Source organism: Anomalospiza imberbis, unplaced genomic scaffold, assembly GCF_031753505.1.
Source record: "Anomalospiza imberbis isolate Cuckoo-Finch-1a 21T00152 unplaced genomic scaffold, ASM3175350v1 scaffold_396, whole genome shotgun sequence".
Taxonomy (NCBI): Eukaryota; Metazoa; Chordata; class Aves; order Passeriformes; family Viduidae; genus Anomalospiza; species Anomalospiza imberbis.
In genome coordinates this window covers 1-16,387 of record NW_027100011.1, presented here as the reverse complement: position 1 = coordinate 16,387, position 16,387 = coordinate 1, and the positions used below count along the sequence as shown (strand labels likewise).

The 16,387-nt window shown below is 54.1% G+C and overlaps 2 protein-coding genes across 2 annotated transcripts in view; both read left to right on the top strand.

Annotated features, from left to right (window-relative positions):
- Positions 1-2,311, top strand: part of LOC137466684 (centrosome-associated protein CEP250-like) — a 31,284-nt gene extending 28,973 nt beyond the window's left edge. The window contains exons 6-8 of the mRNA XM_068178375.1: positions 286-476; positions 1,782-1,909; positions 2,088-2,311. Coding sequence (XP_068034476.1) covers positions 286-476; positions 1,782-1,909; positions 2,088-2,311 — 543 coding nt within the window. The remainder of the gene's footprint in view (positions 1-285; positions 477-1,781; positions 1,910-2,087) is intronic.
- A 4,251-nt stretch (positions 2,312-6,562) lies between these two features.
- Positions 6,563-12,758, top strand: LOC137466683 (centrosome-associated protein CEP250-like). Its single transcript, XM_068178374.1, has 8 exons — positions 6,563-6,824; positions 7,451-7,605; positions 8,549-8,890; positions 9,548-9,738; positions 11,037-11,164; positions 11,343-11,512; positions 12,257-12,433; positions 12,732-12,758. Exons 1-8 carry the CDS (start codon positions 6,710-6,712, stop codon positions 12,756-12,758), a joined length of 1,305 nt encoding a protein of 434 aa, XP_068034475.1. The 5' UTR covers positions 6,563-6,709.
- Positions 12,759-16,387: the final 3,629 nt, after the last annotated feature.

The window sequence follows — 16,387 nt, the reverse complement described above, 5'->3', positions numbered from 1 at the left end:
CAGTATTTTTGGGTGACAACACGGAGTTTGGAGTGGGGATGTTTGTTGGGAAGGAGCTGTCTGGTCCCAGGCAAGCCAGCAGGGCCTGACACAGCACTTCCAAGGTAACAGTGCCAGAGGCTTTTGGCAGCCCCGGCTATCAGAGCTGCATAGGGCAGATGCTGTGAAACTTTGAGCCCAGAGCACAGGTGCTCCTTGTCCTCTGGCTGCCTGCGAGGTGCCACTGGCTGGCTCTGCACAGGCCTCCCGAGGAAGGGCTCGAGCTGTACCTTGTCCCACTTCCAGGTTTCCCAGGAGCAAGATTCATCGAGCTGCTCTCTGGAGCAGCTGAGCCCGGAATCCTCTGGCCAAGGGCACGCACTGGCCCAGGTGTGCCGAGAGCAGGAGCTGCTGGGCCAGAAGGCTGACCTTGAGGGCCGACTGGCAGCCATGGAGTGGCTCCAACAAGACCTTTCCAGGCAGCTGAAGGAGACCAGGTAAAGGCAGGGAGCAGAACCTTTTCAGATCTATTTACATTCCATGGACAGAATATGGAAGAGTCCCAAGAACAAAAATATGCCCCAATGTGAAGGTTCTTTTTCTGACACCTAAAGCCAGCAAAGCTCTCGTGAGCCTTGGGCTCCTGTTTGTGCTGCCGAGCACACTCCTGTGGGAAGTCCAAAGCAATCCACCCAGCCCTGAACTGAGTAGTAGTTAAACCATGCAGATGCTGAGTGAAACCTCAGGTTTCTCTTGGCTTTGGTTTCTTCTTCTGGGCATTGAACGTCCCTCATTCCTTAGCAAGTAGCTTGACATGATCCTGATCTTCAGAACTGAAGCTTCGTCTTCAGCATTCCAGGCTCCGACCTTGGCACGTTGGGGGTAGCACACTGCCATTCAGGGGGAAGCCAGAGGCTCCTGCTGAAAATCTTGAGGGCTTTCTGCTTCCAAGCACACTCTTGAGAAGTGTGGGACAGGCCCTAGAGCTGGCTGGAGAGCAGCAGGGAAAGCTCTTTGGAATTCTCAACAGCCTCTGGGGATTCTTGCTGATTGTTGATGGGCACCCAGCTGCCAAACCTGCCAACCTCCCTTTGGATGGTCCCTCTCACTCTGTAAAGAAGGACAAGTGCCTCGGGCTACTGCCTGCTTGGCCCGCAACACTAAAATAAAGGTGGCAAGTCTACTCCATGACCTTGCAAGAGTTTAAACTGCAGTCTCTGCATTCAGGTAGTTGTTGTTCAGACAAAAGGGCGTCCTGATTTTTTACAAGTGCTGCTATGAGATGACCATGAGATTTTACTGTGTCACGCAAAGTAGTTCTGAAGCCACATAAATACAGGGTGTCTGGAAGATGATGGACCTTTATGTCCATTATCAAGAGCATTAAAAAGTCAGCAGTCAGCAAGGACAAGAGTCTGTTGTGTCCCCCTGCAGAGAAGCTTGGAAGTGCTGATGAGAGAAGGGCTGTGAGCAGAGGCTGGGCTTTTGCTCGTCGCCCCAGCCTGTTTGGACACAGCTAGCCAGTGTCATAGATCAGGATCAGCAGCTGAAGGTTTGGCTGTTGAGGCCAAGTTGGGCTGGGCTGTCTGTGCTGTGCCAGGCCATAGGGAAGGCCTGGGCAGTCCCTCAGAGGGCCCTGCTCTGCTGTTGAGATGGCACAAATGTGCCTTGCCTGGGCGAATTTCCACGTGGCCCATTTCCCATACTCAGGTGTGGGGATCTTGAGCCACGTTGTCCTGGAATACCCGGCTGTGGGTGTCTGGAGCAAGCAACTCATGTCTCTCCGTATGTGCAACTCATAGGTCAGCAAAGGAGAGCCTGGAATCCAGGCTGATTGCTGCTCAGCAGCAGATATCTCAGCTGGAGACCACCAGGAACCATCTGGAGGCTCAAGTGCTCACAGTCACACAGGCCAAGGAGGTGATAGAAGGTGAGAACCTCGTGTGCTTTGTTTGTGGTGCTGCCCCTGCCTAGAGAACTAAGCACCCTGTAAAGCTGCCTCTGTCCACAGAGCTTCTGAGGAGTGGTGGGGCTTGGTGGCACTGAAAGGGCCTGAGGTCAGTAAAGTCAGTAAAGACTCTGACTCTTGCTGTTGGTCGTGTTTGTAGGAGAAGTGAAGTGCCTGCAAGATGAGCTGGAAGCAGAGAGATCTCTCAGGAGGCAGGAACGGGAAGACACAGCTCAACAGCTCCTGCAGGCAGAGCAGCAGCATCACGAAAGCCTCAGGCTTCAGGGAACTGCTCAGCAACTGGAAATAAAGAAGCTCCTGCAAGACCTGGTAGGGGACAGTACACTTCTGGAGTGTCCAAGCCAGCCCTGTGGGTTGGTTTAGCACAAGCAGAGCCTGAGGGTGTGAAAGGGCAGCAATCCTCTGCCAAGGCCTCCCGCTGCTGGACCGGGCAGCAGAGGCAGCAGCTTGGACTTGGAGGTGCCTGAGAGCCCCCAGGATGGTGCTGGGACAGTAAATGCAGCCACAGCTTCAGTGAGGGCGTAAGAGGAGTTCCAGAGCAGGTTGGGCAGTGCCCACCCAAAGCGTGGCAGCCCAGGGCAGGATTGTCCCTGAGTCCCACCTGGCACGGAGCAGATGCCAGCGTGGAGCACTTGCCGGCATGGAGCAGATGCCAACAGTGCTGCTGGCTGCAGGCGTGGGAACTCGGTTCCTTTCTTGCTGTGCTTCCATGGTGGACAGAGGGATTAGCTTTGGGCTGGAAGCAAAGGGAACAGGCCCCTTGTCCCTGGTCCTTCAGTCCTTGTGACTGGGGTGTCAGGGAAGGGAAGGTGACACCTCCTTTTCTGAGCACTTGGACTCAACGCTTGGGAAGGTCTTTGCCAACAGAAGAGATTCCACGAGTCTTTGATTCTTGCACCTGCTGAGCCTCCTTTTGAATTCCATGACAGGACACGGTTTCTGGAGTGCTGTTGTCTTTTCCGGTTGGGGGTTGTGGGAGGGATGAAGCTTCACCTTTTTCAGCAGGGAGCTTGCCTGGGACTTCATCTTGCAAATTTCTCCTCCCCTCCTCAGGCAAGTGAGCGCGAAAGGCACCGTGCAGAGATGCAGGAGACGCTGGAGCAATGGGAAAAAGAGAAGGCAGAGAGAGAGCAGGAGCACAAGAAGGTGCTGTTTGAGATGAGGCAGAAAGATGCCACCCTGCTGGCCCAACAAGAAGAACTAAGGAGATTTGAAAATGCCAAGCGACAGGTAATGACTGAGAGAGGAGAACTGGTGTGATTTTTTGCAAGGCTGGAGCTGTGGGAGATGGCAGGACATGGGGCTGTGTGGAGCATGCCCTCCGTGTCTTCTACATTGAACTGGGGGAGGTGAAAGCTGAACGGGGCTGTCTTTGGGACCAGCAATGAGCCCTCTCATAGGAAGCCAGGCAGAAACATCAGCTATCAGCTGAGATCTTTGTGCTGCTCTTGTGCTCTGTTGTTCTAAGATGTACCTCAGGGTACCTTCGCTGTTCTCTTTCCGCTCCCCTTTTGGTGTGTACTGGTAGGTGTTCACAGCCAAAGTGAGTTTGTAGCTCTTTTCTTATGTGGAAACGGGGGGTGAGGGGGGTGCAGCAGCAACATTGACAAGAGAAAAATCTTTTTAAAGACTTGCCTGGAGTATTTCTGAACAGTAACCCAGAGATGTCTTCTGGGCTGTGTTTTAAGTCACTTCCTGGGAAGCTGTGTTGGCCCCGGGGCAGGCAGTGGCCCAGGGGAGCAGCAGCCGAGTGCTGTGAGAGCACGTGAGCCCATCAGTCTTTGCCTCTGCCACACGGATGCTGCAGGAGAAGTGTGAAGCCCTCTGCTCTTTCCTTCGGTGCAGGTGCTGCTGGAAGAGCAGAAGGAGAAGAGTGCTTTATCAGAGGCACTGCTCCAGACTCAGGGAGAGCTCAGCCGAGCCCACCAGCAGGTCCAGCAGCTCAGGCAGGAGGTGAAAGAGCTGCAAGAGAAGGGGCAGGTAAGTGTGAGTAGGCAGGCAACAGAGGGCAGGGCAGGGACAAGGGCACAAAAGGCAGCTCCTGGGACTGAGGAGGCAAGGGCTGCTTCAGGCCCTGGGAGCACAGAGCCTGGTAAGCTCCAGAGCTCAGCCCCAGGAAGGAAGGCTTGCAGTGGAAGCAGAGCTGGCTAGAGAAGCCAAAAGAAGCAGCTGAAGGAATGGGATTTTGAGGCAGCACGTGGAACAAGCTGAGCCTGAGGGCAGGTCCCAGGAAGTTGCTCTGCATTTTGTTGCCAGACCATCAAGGCAAATCTGCAAGCTGAGCTGCAGGAAGCTCGCAGTGAAGTCCAGGCAGTGCAGAGGAGGCACAAGGAAGAGCTACACGGCCTCAAAGAGGAAATGAATCTGCTCCTTGAGCAGAGGGAGGCTCTACAAAAGCAGGTGAGTGAAACAGCACTGGCATGGCAGCCATGCAGCGAGGGGTCTGTGGCCTTCTTGCTTTTCCATGGCAGAGCAGCAGCTGGTGGGGTGATCCCTGGGGCTGTCTCGGGCTCTGGGGGCTCCATGGCAGCTGCTCTGTAGGACACACAGTGCTCTGCTGAATCTCAGCTGCTGCTCTGGACAGCTGGGCTAGTCCTCTGGGCTGTTGGCCAGCAACCATCAGCATGGATTCCTGCTGGCCTCTCCTTGCCAGCCTTGGTTTGGGAGGTGCTTTTTCAGGTGCCCTTGGTGGTGGGCCACTTAGAGACTGAAACAAGTTGTCCATATCCAGTGTGAATCTGGTGCTCTCAGGACAGGGAGAAATGGAAAGTTGTCCTTTGCCTTTCCTCTCAGCCTGTGCTGTGGCTGACAGTGACAAGCTGTGGCTGCAGCCCCTGACTGCTTTGTTCCCTTTGACTGGAGGTGGGAGAGTTGACATCTCAGCTGGCAGCCTCCCGAGAGTCCCGGGAAACGACTGTCCAGAGAGCCCAGCAAGAGGTGAGGGAGGCCCAGGAAGAGTCCAGGCAGAAGCTGTCGGAGGTTGAACACGTCCAGAAGATCCTGGAGGAGGCAGAAAATCTGAACAAGGAGCTGCAAGTGCATGTGGAGTCCTTGAAGAGGGAAAGGAATCGCTGGGAAGAAGTGGCTCAGCAAAATTCAGAATTGCAGGCTTCGGTGGATGTCCTAGAGAGTGAAAAAGCCAGGTAAATGAAAGCCTGTGGGACTCTGCATTGTGGTGAATGGATTCCCTCTTTGCCCTCTTTGCACCTGCCAGGGGCTCTGGCAGCATTTCCTAAGTGGCAGATTCTGAACTCTCCGTGCAGACACTTCTCCTTGTCTGGATGTTGTCTTTCATTTTCTTTACTTTTAAGACTTCAAACAGAGTTTTTCTGCAGAGAAAGGATTTGGGGGTAGCTCTTTCCCTCTAGGGGGTATTGTGTTTTTAGGTGGGCGTGTTGACACTGCCCGAGCTGCATTGTAAGGAGCTGGATACATCCATCAGCTCCACCTTGGGTCCTGTAACTTGAAGCCTCTGGGATTTGGATCAGCCTGGCCTCTGATGCTTTTTCTGGGCAGAACCATCTGAAGGCCCTGATTGCTGATCTAGGCCAGATTGCCCTCGGAGGCAGCCCAGCAACAAGAGCGGCTCTGTTGCATGGTTCCTCATAAAATGTGCCCCGGTGCCTGGAGGGCGTCTTCATTGCAAGACTTTGTTAGGTTTGTATTCACATTCCCACCTCAAAAAGAAGGTAGGGCATGTAGGCAGGAACTCCCTGTTCTTTCAGGGCCAAAAGCAGAGTAGGCACATGCTGGGCTTTGACTGCAGGGAGAACAAACAGCCAAGTTGTTTAGACAGACCTCATCAGACAGAGGAGTTTTTCCCTGAGGTGCTGCAAGTCCTGAGAGTTTATAAAATCTGATACCGTGTAGCAATGAGTTGCTTGCTTCCCTTCTAGGCTGATAGTGTCTCTGGAGGAGAAGAACCAGCGCCTCAGAACTCTGGAAAAACAGAACCTGCTGCTGAACAATCGCGTATCTCGGTTATTTTCTGCTCTTAAGCAGGCAGAGCAGCTCTGTTCTGAGCATAGAAGACAAAGGCAGGAGCTCAACACCCAGGTAAGCTGTGCAGTGGCATCCTCTTCTCCAGGGACACACAACAGCACCTTTGCCTTGGAGGCCCCAACCTCTTTCCCCTCCCAGCAGCACGCACAGCTGCCGTCTTCTGCCCGGGGCTGCTGCTGCACCCTGAGGCCGAGGCTGGATCTGCTGTCTGCTGCCCAAGTTTTGCACCGTTCTCTCCCGGCTCCCAGCAGGAAATCTGGGAGGGGAGCAGCAGCAGACTCCTCTGGAGCCTCTGTGTCCCTCAGTTAGCAGTGTTGTCCCAGACAGAGTTGGTGCCTGTGCCGGGCACTGAGCAATGTGGGGACACAGAGGTGGCTATGGCAGGCTGGGCAGGGCACTTCCAGCGCAGCCATCTCAGCTGCTGTTCAGAGCTGCAGCCTCAAGGATGCCCATTGCCTCCCTTTCCCTCTTTTCTCTACATTGGTCTCCTTTGGAATCCTTGCTTTTCTGCCTTTTGGTTTTGGCATGGTTTTTGCCTGAAATCATTTCTTCTTTGCTGCTCTCCCTGCGGCCCACTCTGCAGCCTCAGGAGCAGCCCTGTCCCTGAGGCTCTGTGCATCCATCTTCCAGATCCAGGCCAAGCTGCTGGCAGAGATAGAGCAGACAGCTCACCAGGCAACTCAAGAGAAGCAGCTGCTGGAAACTGAGGTGTCTGAGCTGCGTGTGAGGCTCCAGAGCTCTGAGGAAAGAGCAGAGGCCATGGCCATACAGTGTAAGGACGTGGAGCTGGAGCTGAGGAAGACACAGGCTCAGAGGGACCATCTCAGAGCCCACAATCAGGAGCTGCTGAAACAGCTGGAGCAAAGTGAGCAAGGTACAGCTTCTCCTCTCCCACCCACTGCCCCATCCTGCCTCACCTGCGGGGATCTCGCTGATGGCTCGCAGAGGAAAAGTGCCCAGAGATGGCAGAGGGAAAAACAACCAGCAGGAGATTTATCCATCCAAGTGCCAGTGAAAGCTTTTTCTTGAGAAAGATGCTGTGGCTGGCAGTGCCATCCGGCTGTGCCATGGCTGATCCCGTGCACAGCTGGAGCCTTCCAGGTGCCGTGTCTGTGCTGAGGAGCTGTAGCTGGATGCCTCAGCTCGATTCCCCCAAACTCCAGGCCCTGCCAGAGCCTCCAGGCTACTGGCCTCTCTGGAGCAGGGCTGCACAGGCATCCCCTCTCCTTTGTCTCTCTTGGATTGCTCACTCTGCACAAGGCCAAGAGCAAACACACTTTCCCGTCCCTCTGAACATTTCCCCTTTCATTCCTGCTTTTTTCTCTGCCTGCAAATTTCCTTCATTTCTGTCAGCTTTGGAGCCCTTGTGGGCTCAGGGCCTGGCACACTGACGCAGGCAGAGAAGACACTGCTGTTGTCTCTGCAGGATGCACATCAGTTTGCCTTTGCTTTGCTTTTCCCCTTCTCCTTTCTCCTGTTCCTTCCCCCTCCCTGCTGCAGATTTGTGGGAGGCAGCAGTCAAGCACACCTCTCGAGAAACTGCCCTGGAGAAAGAGGCCTGTGAAAGGCAGGAAGAGGCTGTGACTCTTCGTCAGGAGGTGGCATCTCTGCAGAGGAAATTGGAGAGCCTGCAGAAGGAAAGGATGGATGTGCTGGTGAGATTGGCAGATGCCACAAAGGGCCATTTCCTAGCTGTGTTTGCACATTCAGTTAATAGTTCTAAGGAGCACCTTTTTCCAATTAAACTTCTCCAACTGCGTTCTTCTGAATAAGGAGGAGAAGATGTTGTAGTCATGTCAAAGCCAGTTAATGCTGAGCCTGCTGATTTTCCTCCATGCTGGGCTTCTGTGCCCTAGAAGCTTTAGTCCTCAATGTCCACACTGCCTCTATGGACATTGCATGCTTTGGGGAATTCCTCGTGTCCAAACCCATGTCCAGATTCCTAAATATCTGGATCTGGAAGGAGGGGTGAGAAGACCAAGTTTGCTGTGAATAGAAAGGTGTTTGGCCTTGGCCATCTGAGAGCAGCCAGTGGGGAGAGAAGAGAGGAAAGCCAAGTGCTGATCCACACCAGGACGTGTGCCTGCAAGGGGAGAACTCGTCCTGAGTGGCAGCAGAGGATGACAGAGGGATCTGGCCATTGCTGCTCCAAGAGAGGGCAGTGGGGCTCTCGGGGATGGAGCCATGGAAACTCTACACAGCAGAGCTGGAAAACCACTGCTGTCAGCCCAAGCCCAGGGAAGGAAATGCTGGCGATGTTTGCTCTTCCCTTCCTCCCTGATGGAGAGCACATCCTCGTGGCACTGCCTAAATCCTGCTTAGCATGGACTTGAAATCCTGGCTGCAGTTCTGGCAGCTCCTCCCCAGAGGAGCACTGGAGTGGGGCTGCAAGAGCTTGGGGAAGGGCAGAAAGGAAGCTGGGACAGGCTGAGGGAAGGAGCGGTATCAAGGGGGGAAGACCAGCAAAGGTCTGCAGCATCCCGAGGGGGAGAGAGAGAGGGGCAGCCAGTGCCTGCCCCTGCAGCAGGAGTCCAGATCTGGTCTGAAAAGCAAACCGAGGGGGTGAATGAGTGACCCTTTTTCTCCCTGTTTTGGCAGCATGGACAGGAATTGAACCAGCAGCACATGAGAGATGTGGAAGAGAAGAATGAAATGCATGCAGATGAGTTAAGATATCATAAGGAAAATACTCAAGAATGGGAAGTGGAGAGAGAAGGCGAGCAGGAAGAGTTGGAGCATGGGGCTGCTTCTTTGAAGAAATGGAGAGAGAACACCCAAGTACTGAGTGCTGCACTGAAGAAAAGTGAAATTGCCAAAGGGACTCTGATGAAACACTTGTACATCCTGATGGGAAAGTCTGGTATCCAGGAAGGCACTGGCATTGACCTTCAGTCCACTCCAGGGTCCCTGAATTATTCCAGTGCTGTTTCCCATGAGGAGGTGGGTCTCTATCCCTGTCAGTCCAGGCCTGCTTGGGTAAAGCAGCCCGGGCTGCAGCAGGCAGCCTTGTCTGTCTGCCTGGCTCCAGCCAGAGACCATTGACTGCCAGATTGTTTCCTGGCTCGCCCAGAAAGACTGCTCCAGCTCTGGAGCTTACTGTTCCAATCTGCTCCAGGCCAAAAGCTGGGCATGGGGAGCTGCTTTTCCTGTGCCCATGCAACAAATGGGGCTTTGGATTTGGTGTGGGAAGTAATGCAGCAGGTGAGCAGAGGGATGGACTAAACTGAGTGATGGACTAAAGTGGACCAATGGCTGAAAATCAGCTGCACTCCTGGTGCTTAGAGTAAATGGTATTGCCAGTTGTAGAAGATGCAGTATTTTTGGGTGACAACACGGAGTTTGGAGTGGGGATGTTTGTTGGGAAGGAGCTGTCTGGTCCCAGGCAAGCCAGCAGGGCCTGACACAGCACTTCCAAGGTAACAGTGCCAGAGGCTTTTGGCAGCCCCGGCTATCAGAGCTGCATAGGGCAGATGCTGTGAAACTTTGAGCCCAGAGCACAGGTGCTCCTTGTCCTCTGGCTGCCTGTGAGGTGCCACTGGCTGGCTCTGCACAGGCCTCCCGAGGAAGGGCTCGAGCTGTACCTTGTCCCACTTCCAGGTTTCCCAGGAGCAAGATTCATCGAGCTGCTCTCTGGAGCAGCTGGGCCCGGAATCCTCTGGCCAAGGGCACGCACTGGCCCAGGTGTGCCGAGAGCAGGAGCTGCTGGGCCAGAAGGCTGACCTTGAGGGCCTACTGGCAGCCATGGAGTGGCTCCAACAAGACCTTTCCAGGCAGCTGGAGGAGACCAGGTAAAGGCAGGGAGCAGAACCTTTTCAGATCTATTTACATTCCATGGACAGAATATGGAAGAGTCCCAAGAACAAAAATATGCCACAATGTGAAGGTTCTTTTTCTGACACCTAAAGCCAGCAAAGCTCTCTTGGGCTCCTGTTTGTGCTGCCGAGCACACTCCTGTGGGAAGTCCAAAGCAATCCACCCAGACCTGAACTGAGTAGTAGGTAAACCATGCAGATGCTGAGTGAAACCTCAGGTTTCTCTTGGCTTTGGTTTCTTCTTCTGGGCATTGAACGTCCCTCATTCCTTAGCAAGTAGCTTGACATGATCCTGATCTTCAGAACTGAAGCTTCGTCTTCAGCATTCCAGGCTCCGACCTTGGCACGTTGGAAGTAGCACACTGCCATTCAGGGGGAAGCCAGAGGCTCCTGCTGAAAATCTTGAGGGCTTTCTGCTTCCAAGCACACTCTTGAGAAGTGTGGGACAGGCCCTAGAGCTGGCTGGAGAGCAGCAGGGAAAGCTCTTTGGAATTCTCAACAGCCTCTGGGGATTCTTGCTGATTGTTGATGGGCACCCAGCTGCCAAACCTGCCAACCTCCCTTTGGATGGTCCCTCTCACTCTGTAAAGAAGGACAAGTGCCTCGGGCTACTGCCTGCTTGGCCCACAACACTAAAATAAAGGTGGCAAGTCTACTCCATGACCTTGCAAGAGTTTAAACTGCAGTCTCTGCATTCAGGTAGTTGTTGTTCAGACAAAAGGGCGTCCTGATTTTTTACAAGTGCTGCTATGAGATGACCATGAGATTTTACTGTGTCACGCAAAGTAGTTCTGAAGCCACATAAATACAGGGTGTCTGGAAGATGATGGACCTTTATGTCCATTATCAAGAGCATTAAAAAGTCAGCAGTCAGCAAGGACAAGAGTCTGTTGTGTCCCCCTGCAGAGAAGCTTGGAAGTGCTGATGAGAGAAGGGCTGTGAGCAGAGGCTGGGCTTTTGCTCGTCGCCCCAGCCTGTTTGGACACAGCTAGCCAGTGTCATAGATCAGGATCAGCAGCTGAAGGTTTGGCTGTTGAGGCCAAGTTGGGCTGGGCTGTCTGTGCTGTGCCAGGCCATAGGGAAGGCCTGGGCAGTCCCTCAGAGGGCCCTGCTCTGCTGTTGAGATGGCACAAATGTGCCTTGCCTGGGCGAATTTCCACGTGGCCCATTTCCCATACTCAGGTGTGGGGATCTTGAGCCACGTTGTCCTGGAATACCCGGCTGTGGGTGTCTGGAGCAAGCAACTCATGTCTCTCCGTATGTGCAACTCATAGGTCAGCAAAGGAGAGCCTGGAATCCAGGCTGATTGCTGCTCAGCAGCAGATATCTCAGCTGGAGACCACCAGGAACCATCTGGAGGCTCAAGTGCTCACAGTCACACAGGCCAAGGAGGTGATAGAAGGTGAGAACCTCGTGTGCTTTGTTTGTGGTGCTGCCCCTGCCTAGAGAACTAAGCACCCTGTAAAGCTGCCTCTGTCCACAGAGCTTCTGAGGAGTGGTGGGGCTTGGTGGCACTGAAAGGGCCTGAGGTCAGTAAAGTCAGTAAAGACTCTGACTCTTGCTGTTGGTCGTGTTTGTAGGAGAAGTGAAGTGCCTGCAAGATGAGCTGGAAGCAGAGAGATCTCTCAGGAGGCAGGAACGGGAAGACACAGCTCAACAGCTCCTGCAGGCAGAGCAGCAGCATCACGAAAGCCTCAGGCTTCAGGGAACTGCTCAGCAACTGGAAATAAAGAAGCTCCTGCAAGACCTGGTAGGGGACAGTACACTTCTGGAGTGTCCAAGCCAGCCCTGTGGGTTGGTTTAGCACAAGCAGAGCCTGAGGGTGTGAAAGGGCAGCAATCCTCTGCCAAGGCCTCCCGCTGCTGGACCGGGCAGCAGAGGCAGCAGCTTGGACTTGGAGGTGCCTGAGAGCCCCCAGGATGGTGCTGGGACAGTAAATGCAGCCACAGCTTCAGTGAGGGCGTAAGAGGAGTTCCAGAGCAGGTTGGGCAGTGCCCACCCAAAGCGTGGCAGCCCAGGGCAGGATTGTCCCTGAGTCCCACCTGGCACGGAGCAGATGCCAGCGTGGAGCACTTGCCGGCATGGAGCAGATGCCAACAGTGCTGCTGGCTGCAGGCGTGGGAACTCGGTTCCTTTCTTGCTGTGCTTCCATGGTGGACAGAGGGATTAGCTTTGGGCTGGAAGCAAAGGGAACAGGCCCCTTGTCCCTGGTCCTTCAGTCCTTGTGACTGGGGTGTCAGGGAAGGGAAGGTGACACCTCCTTTTCTGAGCACTTGGACTCAACGCTTGGGAAGGTCTTTGCCAACAGAAGAGATTCCACGAGTCTGTGATTCTTGCACCTGCTGAGCCTCCTTTTGAATTCCATGACAGGACACGGTTTCTGGAGTGCTGTTGTCTTTTCCGGTTGGGGGTTGTGGGAGGGATGAAGCTTCACCTTTTTCAGCAGGGAGCTTGCCTGGGACTTCATCTTGCAAATTTCTCCTCCCCTCCTCAGGCAAGTGAGCGCGAAAGGCACCGTGCAGAGATGCAGGAGACGCTGGAGCAATGGGAAAAAGAGAAGGCAGAGAGAGAGCAGGAGCACAAGAAGGTGCTGTTTGAGATGAGGCAGAAAGATGCCACCCTGCTGGCCCAACAAGAAGAACTAAGGAGATTTGAAAATGCCAAGCGACAGGTAATGACTGAGAGAGGAGAACTGGTGTGATTTTTTGCAAGGCTGGAGCTGTGGGAGATGGCAGGACATGGGGCTGTGTGGAGCATGCCCTCCGTGTCTTCTACATTGAACTGGGGGAGGTGAAAGCTGAACGGGGCTGTCTTTGGGACCAGCAATGAGCCCTCTCATAGGAAGCCAGGCAGAAACATCAGCTATCAGCTGAGATCTTTGTGCTGCTCTTGTGCTCTGTTGTTCTAAGATGTACCTCAGGGTACCTTCGCTGTTCTCTTTCCGCTCCCCTTTTGGTGTGTACTGGTAGGTGTTCACAGCCAAAGTGAGTTTGTAGCTCTTTTCTTATGTGGGAATGGGGAGGGTGCAGCAGGAACACTGACAAGAGAAAAATCTTTTTAAAGACTTGCCTGGAGTATTTCTGAACAGTAACCCAGAGATGTCTTCTGGGCTGTGTTTTAAGTCACTTCCTGGGAAGCTGTGTTGGCCCCGGGGCAGGCAGTGGCCCAGGGGAGCAGCAGCCGAGTGCTGTGAGAGCACGTGAGCCCATCAGTCTTTGCCTCTGCCACACGGATGCTGCAGGAGAAGTGTGAAGCCCTCTGCTCTTTCCTTCGGTGCAGGTGCTGCTGGAAGAGCAGAAGGAGAAGAGTGCTTTATCAGAGGCACTGCTCCAGACTCAGGGAGAGCTCAGCCGAGCCCACCAGCAGGTCCAGCAGCTCAGGCAGGAGGTGAAAGAGCTGCAAGAGAAGGGGCAGGTAAGTGTGAGTAGGCAGGCAACAGAGGGCAGGGCAGGGACAAGGGCACAAAAGGCAGCTCCTGGGACTGAGGAGGCAAGGGCTGCCTCAGGCCCTGGGAGCACAGAGCCTGGTAAGCTCCAGAGCTCAGCCCCAGGAAGGAAGGCTTGCAGTGGAAGCAGAGCTGGCTAGAGAAGCCAAAAGAAGCAGCTGAAGGAATGGGATTTTGAGGCAGCACGTGGAACAAGCTGAGCCTGAGGGCAGGTCCCAGGAAGTTGCTCTGCATTTTGTTGCCAGACCATCAAGGCAAATCTGCAAGCTGAGCTGCAGGAAGCTCACAGTGAAGTCCAGGCAGCACTGAGGAGGCACAAGGAAGAGCTACACGGCCTCAAAGAGGAAATGAATCTGCTCCTTGAGCAGAGGGAGGCTCTACAAAAGCAGGTGAGTGAAACAGCACTGGCACGGCAGCCATGCAGCGAGGGGTCTGTGGCCTTCTTGCTTTTCCTTGGCAGAGCAGCAGCTGGTGGGCTGATCCCTGGGGCTGTCTTGGGCTCTGGGGGCTCCATGGCAGCTGCTCTGCAGGACACACAGTGCTCTGCTGAATCTCAGCTGCTGCTCTGGACAGCTGGGCTAGTCCTCTGGGCTGTTGGCCAGCAACCATCAGCATGGATTCCTGCTGGCCTCTCCTTGCCAGCCTTGGTTTGGGAGGTGCTTTTTCAGGTGCCCTTGGTGGTGGGCCTCTTAGAGACTAAAACAAGTTGTCCATATCCAGTGTGAATCTGGTGCTCTCAGGACAGGGAGAAATGGAAAGTTGTCCTTTGCCTTTCCTCTCAGCCTGTGCTGTGGCTGACAGTGACAAGCTGTGGCTGCAGCCCCTGACTGCTTTGTTCCCTTTGACTGGAGGTGGGAGAGTTGACATCTCAGCTGGCAGCCTCCCGAGAGTCCCAGGAAACGACTGTCCAGAGAGCCCAGCAAGAGGTGAGGGAGGCCCAGGAAGAGTCCAGGCAGAAGCTGTTGGAGGTTGAGCACGTCCAGAAGATCCTGGAGGAGGCAGAAAATCAGAACAAGGAGCTGCAAGTGCATCTGGAATCCTTGGAGAGGGAAAGGAATCGCTGGGAAGAAGTGGCTCAGCAAAATTCAGAATTGCGGGCTTCGGTGAATGTCCTAGAGATTGAAAAAGCCAGGTAAATGAAAGCCTGTGGGACTCTGCATTGTGGTGAATGGATTCCCTCTTTGCCCTCTTTGCACCTGCCAGGGGCTCTGGCAGCATTTCCTAAGTGGCAGATTCTGAACTCTCCGTGCAGACACTTCTCCTTGTCTGGATGTTGTCTTTCATTTTCTTTACTTTTAAGACTTCAAACAGAGTTTTTCTGCAGAGAAAGGATTTGGGGGTAGCTCTTTCCCTCTAGGGGGTATTGTGTTTTTAGGTGGGTGTGTTGACACTGCCCGAGCTGCATTGTAAGGAGCAGGGTTCATCCATCAGCTCCACCTTGGGTCCTGTAACTTGAAGCCTCTGGGATGTGGATCAGCCTGGCCTCTGATGCTTTTTCTGGGCAGAACCATCTGAAGGCCCTGATTGCTGATCTAGGCCAGATTGCCCTCGGAGGCAGCCCAGCAACAAGAGCGGCTCTGTTGCATGGTTCCTCATAAAATGTGCCCCGGTGCCTGGAGGGGGTCAAGCAGGCTCCCTGCCACCCTGCCCAGTCACAGGCTTTACTGACTGTGCAAAGAATGCAAGAAACAGGACCAAGGTATGGGGGGCTCCTCCAGCTGATCAAGTCCTGCCAGTCTTCAGTGCCACAGGATTCTTCTTCCAAGAAGAAGGCAAAGGAAAGGCAGGGCACTCCTGCTTGCCTGGAGCCTTCTGCATCTTCCATCAGCTTTTGCTCCAAGCCTCTGTTGCCACTTGGGCCTTTGTTTCTCCGGATGAAAATAGGATGGGTTCTGGTAGATCTTAGGGAACTCGCCTGAGATCCCCTGGCTGTAGGGTGCTGCTCCTCCTACCTGGACATACAAAATGGGGGAAGGAAATGTCTCTTCCATGTTGACCAAACCTCCCTCCCTTGGAGCCGGGTTAGTCCAAAGAAGAAAATGGTTCCTCTCCTCTAATGTCTTCATTGCAAGACTTTGTTAGGTTTGTATTCACATTCCCACCTCAAAAAGAAGGTAGGGCATGTAGGCAGGAACTCCCTGTTCTTTTAGGGCCAAAAGCAGAGTAGGCACATGCTGGGCTTTGACTGCAGGGAGAACAAACAGCCAAGTTGTTTAGACAGACCTCATCAGACAGAGGAGTTTTTCCCTGAGGTGCTGCAAGTCCTGAGAGTTTATAAAATCTGATACCGTGTAGCAATGAGTTGCATATTCCCTTCTAGGCTGATAGTGTCTCTGGAGGAGAAGAACCAGCGCCTCAGAACTCTGGAAAAACAGAACCTGCTGCTGAACAATCGTGTGTCTCGGTTATTTTCTGCTCTTAAGCAGGAACAGCAGCTCTGTTCTGAGCATAGAAGACAAATGCAGGAGGTCAACACCCAGGTAAGCTGTGCAGTGGCATCCTCTTCTCCAGGGACACACAACAGCACCTTTGCCTTGGAGGCCCCAACCTCTTTCCCCTCCCAGCAGCACGCACAGCTGCCGTCTTCTGCCCGGGGCTGCTGCTGCACCCTGAGGCCGAGGCTGGATCTGCTGTCTGCTGCCCAAGTTTTGCACCGTTCTCTCCCGGCTCCCAGCAGGAAATCTGGGAGGGGAGCAGCAGCAGACTCCTCTGGAGCCTCTGTGTCCCTCAGTTAGCAGTGTTGTCCCAGACAGAGTTGGTGCCTGTGCCGGGCACTGAGCAATGTGGGGACACAGAGGTGGCTATGGCAGGCTGGGCAGGGCACTTCCAGCGCAGCCATCTCAGCTGCTGTTCAGAGCTGCAGCCTCAAGGATGCCCATTGCCTCCCTTTCCCTCTTTTCTCTACATTGGTCTCCTTTGGAATCCTTGCTTTTCTGCCTTTTGGTTTTGGCATGGTTTCTGCCTGAAATAATTTCTTCTTTGCTGCTCTCCCTGCGGCCCACTCTGCAGCCTCAGGAGCAGCCCTGTCCCTGAGGCTCTGTGCATCCATCTTCCAGATGCAGGCCGTGCTGCTGGCAGAGATAGAGCAGACAGCTCACCAGGCAACTCAAGAGAAGCAGCTGCTGGAAACTGAGGTGTCTGAGCTGCGTGTGAGGCTCCAGAGCTCTGAGGAAAGAGCAG